The sequence below is a fragment of the Pelophylax lessonae genome (genome assembly GCF_965119305.1).
Source record: "Pelophylax lessonae genome assembly, chromosome: 7".
NCBI classification, from domain to species: domain Eukaryota; kingdom Metazoa; phylum Chordata; class Amphibia; order Anura; family Ranidae; genus Pelophylax; species Pelophylax lessonae.
The window spans coordinates 201219926-201232167 of record NC_138774.1 but is presented as its reverse complement, the minus strand read 5'-3'; the positions used below and the strand labels follow the sequence as shown (position 1 = coordinate 201232167).

The window sequence follows — 12242 nt, the reverse complement described above, 5'->3', positions numbered from 1 at the left end:
TGCCCTCCAGAAGATTTACCCCCCATCGTGACCAGGCCATGTTTTGTTATGTGGCACTGCGCTACTTTAACTAACAATTGCGCAGTCATGCAACGCTGTACCCAAAACAAAAAAAAATGTATATATATATTTTTTTTTTCTTACACAAATTAGAGCTTTCGTTTGGTGGCATTTATTCATCACTGGGTTATTAAAAAAAAAAAAAAAAAAAAAAAAACACTATTTATTTTACTTTCTGCTATAAAACATATCCCATTAAAAAAAAAAAAAAATCTAATAACTTTTGGCCAAACTTTTGTGCTGAAAACGTCCCCCTCGGCTTATACTCCAGTCAAGGAAAAAAAAAAAAATCCCTGTCCGCTCCGACGGGCTTAAGCTTTAAATGTCACCGCGCACGCGCCGCTGCTCGTACCCTGCATTCTCCTGCACCATGCCAGTCACCCTGCATTCTCCTGCACCATGCCAGTCACCCTGCATTCTCCTGCACCATGCCAGTCACCCTGCATTCTCCTGCACCATGCCAATCACCCTGCATTCTCCTGCACCATGCCAATCACCCTGCATTCTCCTGCACCATGCCAGTACCCTGCATTCTCCTGCACCATGCCAGTACCCTGCATTCTCCTGCACCATGCCCGCCGCCCTGCATTCTCACCCTAGGCTTATACTCGAGTCAATGATTTTTCCCATCTTTTTGTGGTAAAAGTAGGGGCCTCGGCTTATACGCGGGTCGGCTTATACTCGAGTATATACGGTACTAGTAATTCAGAAAAGGTATTCAATTTCATTAACCACCTCAATACAGATCACTTCCTCCCCTTACTTCCCAGGCCAATTTTTAGCTTTCAGCGCAATTTGAATGACATTTACGCCGTCAAACAGCACTATACCCAAATTAAATTTTTATCGTTTTTTTTTAACACAAAAAGCTTTCTTTTCAGTGCAGACCCTTGGGGGATGCATTCTGTATATGCGGGACACATCCACCTCATTAGTAGCAGCAATGCAAATAATTAATGGATTTGGCACCTATTCAGGCCTCAAATTTATTGATTGAAATCGGCTTTGATGCCTTTTGCATCTCCGGCCCTGCCCTCTGGTAACATGCCAAGCCCCCTTCGGGTAGTGTCCTCGTTCAAATACTTGGGGATTGTTATTACATTATCTTCCTTGGACGCTTTAAAGGAAAATTTTGACCCCTTAATCCAGATGATTAAAATTAAACTCAATGTCTGGGCCAGGCTCCCCATGTCGGTAGCAGGCAGAATTAACCTCATAAAGATGATTCTTTTACCTAAATGTTTATACGTGACATCTCATATACCTATCTCAGTGCCTAAATCATTTTTTAAAAGCCCGTATACATTATTTGTTTCTTTTATTTGGGCTAATAACAGACGAAAACTCAAACTTTCTATTTTACAACGCCCTAAGGTTGAGGCGGGAATGTCGCTGCCTAATTTATATTATTACTACCTGGCTGGGCAGCTGCACCATTGACCGACTGGCTGGTACCGGCCACGCCGGCGGTGGTCGAGTCATATCTCGCTTATGTACTTAAACATCTGTTGGTAGCGCTGGAGGCACCTACAACTGTGCTAGGTAAGTGACATATCCCATTACTGACCCTAGCCTGCACAGTGTGGAGGGAAGCTAAAAGAATTGCAGATTTTGGAGACATTAATGCAGCTCTTCCGCTCTGGCATAACCCGATATTCCCCCATCTACGGCTATGTATATATGATGGGAATGTTTTGATCTCTTTTGATGTATTGCAGAGAAAATGTGAACTTCCCCAAACCGCTTTCTTTGGATATCTCCAGCTTCGCTATGTGATTCAGACTCCATTCGGTGCCCGACAGCTTTTCTGATTACCCATTAATAGGTGTATTATGGTCACAAGGACCTAAGGGACTTATTTAAAGACTTTTTACTCACATTTATTGTCTAATACAACTAACAAAACCCCATTGGTAGTACACATTAAATAGCAACAACTCATCCCTGATTTGTCCAATGAAGATTGGAAGGGGGCTTGCTCCTCTCATCTATCTGTATCTCCGGCTGTTATTAAACAAATTCACCTATATATGTTGCATCAATCATATCTGACCCCAGTTAGACTGCATGCAATGAATCGCTTACCTACCTCTACATGCTCTCAGTATACTTGTCTGCGGGCAGACTTTGCACATGTTATGTGGCTGTGTCCTGTCATAGCAACCTATTGGCAGCAGATAACTGATGTACTGTCTGCAGACTTATCTGTCCCGGTTGCATGCACCCCACTGATATGTTTGTTGGGGGTCTTAGAGGAAGAACAGTGGATGAGACATACTCAAACTATGTTAATGGAAACATTATTCTTAGCTCGTAAGGCTGTAGTGCTTAAATGGATCCAACTCACCCCTCCCTCTATACGTATGTGGCTACAAATGGTAGATCAAATGTTGTCTTATGAAAAACTAATTTTTGAACATAGAGGTTGCCCAACTAAGTACAATAAGGTTTGGGATGCATGGGGTTCCTCCTCTGCTCTTACCGTAACTAACACCTGAAAAAAAAACCACCAAGGGTATTGGGTACCATGCCACAAATCTGTTCATGCTCAATTGACTATATGTAGGATGTATATCCGGTCTGTAATGATGTAAAACGCTGCCTATTTGCTGACTTGGAATTTTACTTTTGTACTGTACCTCACTGTTTCATACGCTCAAGTTGAGCGTTTTGTTTACGATGTCAAAGTTTTATATCTTTTTAAAAAAAAAGGAGTTTTAAAAAAATAAATAAATAATAGAATTTCACTTCTAGAAGGACACTCAGACATTTGGGGATCACATTTTATGTGTTTGAACTGTTAAAGTTTTACCTCAATTTCGGAGTCGCTGGAATCCGGCTGAGGGGTAGAGCTGCCAGTAATGAAAGGTAACATTGGCTGACCCATCTTTGCCATCCTGGAGATAAGTTTTGCTTTCGCCATGTCAGGGTTCTATAGGATAGGAAGACCCAGCTGACCGTTATTCATTACAAGGTTCACAGAATCATAAAAACAGTAAGGACATACATGTGCCCCAAGACAAGAAAACCAGTGGGTCAGGATGCAGAGCCTGCGCATGTAAACAGCCAATAGAGTTATATTGAAGAAAACAAGGCTATTCTACATTGACACACACACAGAAGTGTGGACACTAAACCAATCTCTTTCACAAATTTATCTAGAAAGTCTCTCTAGTAGAGACACAAACCGTTACAAAACATTTTGCTGTGAAATTGAGAAGGCTTAGCACCTCTCTCATGTAATTGTTACCGTCAGCCTCCATGTCTCCCCTTGTTCCCCATCTTGCTTTAACCACTTCAATACAGGGCACTTTCACCCCCTTCCTGCCCAGGCCAATTGTCAGCTTTTAGCGCTGTTGCAATTTGAATGACAATTGCGTGGTCATGCAACACTGTACCTAAACCAAATTTATGTCATTATTTCCCCACAAATAGAGCTTTCTTTTGGTGGTATTTGATCACCGCAAGGTTTTTTCTTTTTTGCTAAACAAATTAAAAAAGACCGAAAAGTTAAAAAAAAAAAAAAGTATTTTTGTTTAGGTTATAAAATTTTGTAAATAAATACATTTTTTTCCTGCACTGATGAGGCCGAACTGACAGGCACTGATGAGGAGGAACTGATGGGGTGGCACTGATGAGGCACGAATATGCAGCACTGATAGGCGGCACTGATGATATGTGGCACTGATAGGTAGCACTGATATGCAGCACTGACGGGCACTTGTGGGCGGCACTGATAGATAGCAATGATGGGCAGCACTGATGAGGAGGGCACTGACAGGTTCTCTGAGCACTGATTGGCATCCCTGGTGGCATGGTGGGCATCCCTGGTGGCCATGGGTGGGAAATCCCTGGTGGCCATGGGTGGGCAATCCCTGGTGGCCATGGGTGGGCAATCCCTGGTGGTTCTAGTTGCATCCCCCAAGGGTCTGCACTGGTAAACAATGCTCTGATTACCAGCACAGACCCCCCCGTCAGGAGAGCCGCCACTCGGCTCTCCTTTACTCCCACCTGTCAGGCGCGAACTGAAGAAAGCCGATCAACAGCACTTCCTATTCACTATGTGACCAGCTGTGATTGCATCATAGGCTCTTTACCTGGATCAGAGATGCGGTGTGTCAGAATGACGCCCAGTCAGGATGGGGCAACCACTTTGCAGCCCTCATTTTGCTATAGGACGGGCGGGAAGTGGTTAATGAAGAGCAACCTTCACAGAAGTATTTATGCCTCCCAAGACTTCTTTAATTTCTAACTATAGATTAAAAGTACATTGCACTGACTTTTTAATATATAGACCATAAATGTTATGCCTCATACATACACCAAGAGAACTTACAGCTAGCTGTTCGCTGATGGAGTTGGACTTGGCTCGAACTGCTGGTTCCCTAAAGAAGAGAGAAAAGAAAAATTAAAAAAAAAAAAAAAAAAATTGGACCTTTTCTCCTTAGTAACTAACTGTGCACTAAAATTACTCATTTCTAGACTAAAAATTCAACCTCGAATATTGACCCATTTTTACTCAAACATGCCTAAAGGCCCGTACAAATGATAAGAAAATCTGAAGGGAAATTTCGTCCGATGACCGATCTGCCGATTTTTGGATTGTTAGTATGGTGCTTTTGACAGCCGACTCCGACTTTTCGGCCGACAAAATCCTGATGTGCAGGCTATATAATTTGTGTCTGTCAAAACAACGTCCGATTTTCATCTCATTAGTACAGATTTTGACGGAAAAAAATCTTGAGAGCAAGACTAGGCATGCTCAGAGACGAAAGAACACATATAAAGCAATCCAACACATGACATCACTTCTGAAGTAGAATTCTGTCGTACGGGAAAATTCGTATGAAAATAACCTCTTCACTTTCCACATCAGACTAGCATGCCACAAAAAACGGACGACAGATCGTTCGATAATCTGATCGTGTGTACGGGGCTTAAGACTCTTGCCGGTTTGGCATTTCCTATCACAGAATTAGAAGGACTCCATGAATGCTGTACAAACCATGGTGTCCGTGTCCATGTTTGCACTGCTTGAAACCAATCTATAATCACTGAAGTTCTACACAGGACTACACATTAATCTTTAAAGAACCAGTCAAGCCTAAAATCGAGCAAAAATTAGAATTTTCAATCTTTTTTTTTTTTTTTTTTTTTTAAGGGTTAATTTATTGTACACATGAGCGGAAACAAGGAAAACAGAGCCAACAGTGCTCAAATATCACTATATAGGTTATACAGCATGTCCACTCATTATACACGGCACGGATTAGCATTGAAGTAACATCCATGCATCTCAAACTCGGCTACAAATAGAAATGATAGATTGGCAAAACATCAGTATACAGAAATACAATAGTCAAGTAAAAAAAATGATTAAAGGATCCACAATGGATCCTTATCCCTAGCCAGTAGCTCAGGTAGTAGGTGGTATAGTGCAGTCTGAACTCACCCACTTGTCTCAGATTTTAATGGGATTTACAAGGGCAAACTCTAGCTTCAAATGTCAATTTGTAGAATAGAAGTGCCTGGGTAATGAGGGTAAGCCAAAAAGTTATGGTGGGGGGGGAAGTCGAGGATGTCCACTGCATAGTTATAGTTTTTTTTAGCATAGAACAAAATTAGACGTAGGAAAAAAGTCGAGGGTTTTCAGAAAGGGATTCATGATTAATATAACCGAAGAGGCACCTTAAGGGGTTACAGATATTGGGTATTTGAGTAATTTAACTAACCAAAGCGGTGACCTCTGACCAAAATGCTCTAACTGGTGGACACTTCCACGTCATATGATAAAATGTACCATCAGCTGAGGAGCATCTGGAGCAGACAGCAGAGGGCAATCTATAGAATTTTCAATCTGGAGGTATTTTGTTACCTTACTTAAAGAGGTTGTAAACCCGTACAAAGTTTTTTTTTTTTGGTAACCTGTAAGAGAAACACATAATGAGCTAGTACTAGCTCATTATGCAATACTTAGCTTCGAACGAGCCCCCGCCGTGCTGTCCGCTTACCTGTATGACGGGCGACATGTCCAGTCGCCCGTCTTCCGGGTACGCGGCATCCGGCCATCTGATTGGCCGGAGCCGCGGTGACGTCACTCCCGCGCAGGCGCGCGGGAGCCGACAGTCACGGCACGGGACTCTGAAGAAACAGCACTAGCGGCCGTTCCTTCAGAGCGCATGCGCCAGTGAAGTCACTGGATGCATGTAAGGTAAATATCTCCTAAACGGTACATGTTTAGGAGATATTTACAGTACCTATAGGTAAGCCTTATCATAGGCTTACCTATAGGTAAAAGTGTCCGAGGAGGGTTTACTTCCTCTTTAAAGCGGTAGTATACTCCACTTTTTAACTTTTACCTACAGGTAAGTCTATAATAAGGCTTACCTGTAGGTAGAATTAATATCTCCTAAACCTGCACGGTTTAGGAGATATTCACCCTGCATGCAGCCGCTGACACCAGCGGCGCATGCGTTCTGAAGGGCCGGCGTACCTTGCCGGGCCTTCAGAGCTCCTTGCCGGCCCGTTGCCAGAAAGTGAACTCCCACGCGCATGCGCAGGAGTGACGTCTTTGCGGCTCTGGCCACTCACAGTGCCGGAGCCCCTGAACCCGGAAGAGACGCAGAGGGAAGATGTCAGCTGCCTCAGCGGTGTCCGGGCGACCGTGTTGGGGCTTCGTTCTAAGGTAAGTATTTCATAATGCATACTAGCACATTATCCTGCACATTGTCCTGCAGGGTTTGTTTTTTTTGGGGGATACAACCGCTTTTAAGATTTATCATTTCCTCCAATCTACTAGCCTTGAAGTTAGATGTAAACAACTAAAGGATTAGGTTAGCAGACACAGTTATGCTTGCTCAAGAGATAGGGGATAGTGTGAGGTCAGCAAGTCAACAAACCAAGAACTCAGAGTGTACACAAATAAACATGGGCGCTAAACCACAAAAGTAAAGAGTCCAAAGTGCATTTAATGGTTCGTAAAAGCATCACCTAAAAAAAGCAAACGGGTTTTGAGGGCAACAAAACTCCCCCTTCATCGCGGCTTAGAATAATAGAATCAGAACTTGAATAGAGTCAAAGGATGTTATAATTAAATGGATAGATCTAGGATTTGGAAAAAAAAAACCTTCCTTAAATGGAATTTGAACAATCTAATCAGTAGCAAGGCAAGAACTATCAGATTTTAGGTTACCTCTAACCTTACATATCCAAGCTGCGGAATCGGGCTTAACCACTTAAGGACCAAGCCTAATTCTTACACATGTTGTTTACAAGTTAAAATCAGCATTTTTTGCTAGAAAATTACTTAGAACCCTCAAACATATTTATATATATATATATATATATATATATATATATATATATATATATATATATATAATTTTTTTTTTTTTTTTTTTTTTTTTTAGCAAAGACTCTGAATAAAATGGTGGTGGCAGTATTTTTTTTGTCACGCAGTATTTGCGCAGCGGTCTTTCATACGCAATTTTTTTGGGGAAAAAATAAAGGTCACTGAATTAATAAAAAAATACTAAATATACTAAAAATACTAAAATTACTAAATAATAATAAAAAAAACTAAACAATAACGTTAGCCAAATTTTTTTATATTGTTAAAGATGATGTCACACCGAGTAAATAGATACTGAACATGTTACAGTTTAAAATTGCGCACACTCGTGGAATATATATATCTTCATAGGCGAAACGTTAAGAATTTTTACGGTTAACATTTTATAGTTACAGAGGAGGTCTTTTTCTAGAATTATTGCTCTCGCTCGGACAATCGCAGCAATATCTCACATGTGTGATTTGAACACAGTTTTCATTTGCGGGTACGACTCACGCATGCATTTTCTTTCGTGCGCAAGCTCACGGGGACACTTTAAAATATTTTTTTTTTTCCTATTTGTTTTATTTTTAACCACTTTAACACTGGAAGATTTTGCTGCTCAATGACCAGGCCCTATTTTGCGATTCGGCACTGCGTGACTTTAATGGACAATTGCGTAGTCTTGCGACGCTGTACCCAATCAAAATTTACGTCCTTTTTTCCCCTCACAAATAGATGTTTCTTTTGGTGGTATTTGATCACCTATGCGATTTTTATTTTTTGCGCTATAAACAAAAAAAGCGACAATTTTGAAAAAAAAACAATATTTTTCACATTTTGCTATATAACATTCTACAGAACATAATATAACATATAACACAAAAATTTAAATATCTAATTTTTTTTAACATTTTAGGCCAATTTGTTTTCTACTACATATTTTTGGTAAGAAAAAAAAAAAAAAAAAAAAAAAAAAATCGCAATAAGCGTATTTTGATTGGTTTGCGCAAAAGTTATTGGGTTTAATAACTACGAGAAAGATTTATGTAATGTATAATAGCGACGATCTGCGATTTTTTTTGCGGGACTGCGACATTGCTGCGGACAGATCGGACCCCTAACTGACATTTTTGACACTTTTGGGGGTACCAGTGACATTACTACAGTAATCAGTGCTAAAAATATGCACTGTTAAACAGAAGAGAAGGATGGCGCTCAGGTGTGCACTTATGATAAGAAAAGTACAAATATTGACCTCAGAGAGTGGTCTTTGTTATGAACCTCAAAAGTTTAATAAGCACATACAATAAAAAGTAATAAATCAATGAAAGTGCTTTCAAACCGGACCCTGGAGCCTCTGGATCTCCATAGGGAGCTGTGGGAATCCCTGGTGGTAATCGTGGGACTCACAATGACATCAAGTAACACAGATGGAAAAAAGGTGCTCCCTGGTAGCAGGCTGGAACTTCCGATGGTAGTGGCTCACACGGTCCTGTGTGCGGCCGCTACACTGAACCAGGGCCAATGCGTAGTTGGAAACCGAGTCCTACGTGCGGACCGGAAGTGGCGCGTGAATGACGTCACCGGAAGTGATGCCGCGGGGATACACAGAGGCCAGGCGGGACGGATGAAGTGTCGCAAGAGCTTCTGGTTTCCACAACTACATGTTTCGCTATGTATATAGCTTTATCAAGTTACAACATGGAAATTGCATTTAGAACTGGCACTTGAACTTTGTTTGTGGAATAAAAATATGCACTGTTACTGTAATAATGCCATTGGCAGGGAAGGGGTTAATACTATGGGTGATCAAGGGGTTAAATGTAAGCCTAGGGGAGTGATTCTAACTTTTGGGGGGGGTTTTGGGCTTGTGAGATGAACATAAAGACATGCGATCCTACATAGCAGGATCGCATGGTCTCTGTGATCATCTCAGGGAGAATGACGGACGGCTGTGTTTACATCAGCTATCCGTCCTTCTCTGTCACCCGGGGGGAGATTGCGAGTGGCCGGCGGCCATTGGAGCCGCCTGTCACACGCACTGGCTCCTCAGCTGCCGGCGGTGCACGCTCGCTCCCTAGATCCTCCCAGGCCAGCGCCGTACATGTAAGGGGCTTTGCCTGGGAGAGCCAGCCTGCCGCAGTACATCTGCGGCGGCTGGACGTAAAGTGGTTAAACACTTTGAAAAAAAAAAATCTGATCACTTTTATTTAGTGAGTAAACCACAAGTGATGTTGCTTCCGGGTTACATGATCGGAGACCCGATTGAAGCCAAATCCGGCTTTGTTCGGGACTCCAACCAGCCAACAGGAAAAAAAGTGTACCGGGTCGATGCCTCCAGCTGGGTAGCGGGTACAGGTACGTCAGTTTGCGGGAAGTGGTTAATTAAGAAAATACAGTAAAAAAAATAAAAAAAATTAGGGGTAAATTTGAAATCTTGCATAAGTAGAACTGAACAATTACAATATTTGTATGCTAAATATTTAGATTTTTGCAATAGCTGAATCATTGACAGCTCTTTTTAGAAGAGTAAACCTATTAGTTTGTGGATTTGTGATGAAAGTAATAATTTTGTGCTCTGCAGTATTTTACCGGTGCACTCGGTTTGTTTCACTTGATGGAACTGGTCTTCGATCTCTCAGGTATCCATCATATTATGGGGGAGGGAGAGAGTCCCTAGCCCTGCTTAGACTTAAAGATGTAACTTGAGGCTTCTTTTAACTCCAGGCAGCAAAATTATGGTTTGAATGGTTGGAAGCATGGGCACCTGGTGGGGCCACTATTAAAAGAGAAATATGAGAGGTTTTTTTTTTCCCCTACTTACCTAGGTGAATGGGATGCTGCATCTGTCCCCTGGCCGTCTTGTAGGCTGAGAACTGAGTGATCAAACACCATTGATCACTGTCAGTAACTGCTGTCTACTCTTCCCCCTACAGCGCTAACTGGAACGCTGGACTGTGGAGGGGGCAGGAGCAGCTGGCTCAGAGGTCTCAGCGGATCGCTAAAAGGCTGAGTCAGGTGCCAGTCTAGGCTATCTGTATTAGTGTCACTGGTTCCCAAAAAGTGTCAAGAGTGTCAGATGTCTGTTCTGTCTGCTGCAATGTCGCAGCCCTGCTAAAAAAAACGCTGATCGCCACCATTACTAGTAAAACTAGTAAAAAAAAAAAAAAACTTCCAAAAAAAATATTGCATCGTGTGTAGATGCTATAAACGTTTGCGCAAACCAATCAATATACACTTATTGGAATTTTTTTTTACCAAAAATATGTAGCAGAATACATATTGGTCTAAATTGATGAAAAAATTTGATTTTTAAAAAAAAATTTATTGGCTGTGTTTTATAGCAGAAAGTAAAAACAATTGTGTTTTTTTCAAAATTGTTGCTCTTTTTTTGTTTATAGAGCAAAAAAAAAAAAACCCAAGAGGTGATTAAATACCACCAAAAGAAAGCTCTATTTCTGGAAAAAAAAGCATAAAATTTGGGTACAGTGTCACACGACCGCGCAATTGTCAGTTAAAGTAACGCAGTGCCGTATAGCAAAAAATGGGACATTAAGGGGGGTAAAACCTTCTGGTCCAGAAGTGAATACATCATATATTAGCTTACTCATAAAAAAGACTGATTCTTTATAGCCCTCCTCACCACAGCCCTAATGTTTATCCACATGAGCAGAGTACTGGCCAACCAAAGAAGCATTCATTTCTGCTTTCTCTTTCATTCACTGGAAATGTAGCAGCTTGACATTTCATTTACTGCAGTTTGTTAAAGGGTCTCCTAGTCTGCAAGCACATAGGAAACAGAACTTACCCAGGTTTGGGTGGCACGGAGGTTGGTGGCTGAGAAAGGGTCTCCACGGGAATACTTTCTGTAATCGATACAGGGGAGTCACGGGAGCCAACGCTCTGTCGATCAGTTCCCACATCCTTCTGCTTCATCTGAAGCAAGGGAGAAAAAAAACCCCACAGATGTAAAATTATCTGAATACACCATAAGCCATTGAGGGCATGTTTTCAAGCTCAAGCAGTGTAGGGACTACACACTCCGCAACAAAAAATATATTAAAATGCCTTTACATTTTTGCTTATTTCCATATTTTCATGACAAAATTTGAAACAGGCTTATGAAGTTCACCCTCTAAGAACTAGACTTTGCTTACCAGGCAGTAAGGGCTTTGTTCTCCGAAAAGTGATCTGTGTTCAAATTGCTCTTCATCGAGCATTTGGTAAGCGGTGAGGATGCGCTGTATTGCTTCATCACCACCTGCTTTACCCTTCTGAAGCCAACACTAGCGTGTAGAAACGGCATGCACTGCACACCATTGTGAGGTGTGTGCAGAAAGCGATAGGTGGTATAATCCCTGCCACGGCTGTGGCATGTATAAACCCCCAGCCGCTGCCTCTGCAAATAAGAGGGTAGGGGTGGAGAGGCAGTAAAAGCGCAGCTCAACTTGGGGTTTTACCACACGAGAAATCATTTAGCCACATACTAAATCTATTGTTTTTAGTTAGAAAAAAAATCAAAATCAAAAACTTTTGGTGCCTAAGACTGAACATGGAGGCAAGGTTTACATATGTGCAAATAGGATGCGGGTTTCCCTGGATCAAATTCACATGACAGGGGAGTGTGACCGACTCTCAATGGAGTGGCTGCAGAGCAGTTTGTAAAAGGGTTCTTTGCGTGTTTGGGTCCGGTCCAGATGCAAATTCAGGCAAAAATTTGGATCTGAATCACACCGCAACCGGTGAACAGACACGCACCGGACCCATGCACAAACCTGCCTTGAGGCCTAAAGCTCAACCTTAGCCTTTTATTTTCTAGTCACAGATAGGTGTGAATTAGCATTAAAAG

At 41.7% G+C, this 12242-nt stretch overlaps 1 protein-coding gene across 1 annotated transcript in view; it reads right to left on the bottom strand.

Moving 5' to 3' along the window:
• The window catches only part of FKBP15 (FKBP prolyl isomerase family member 15), a 104603-nt gene that overhangs the window by 47942 nt on the left and 44419 nt on the right, over positions 1–12242 (bottom strand). Inside the window, exons 10-12 of the mRNA XM_082263169.1 lie at positions 11202–11329; positions 4397–4445; positions 2873–2992 (exon numbers count right to left, since the gene is read on the bottom strand). Coding sequence (XP_082119295.1) covers positions 2873–2992; positions 4397–4445; positions 11202–11329 — 297 coding nt within the window. The remainder of the gene's footprint in view (positions 1–2872; positions 2993–4396; positions 4446–11201; positions 11330–12242) is intronic.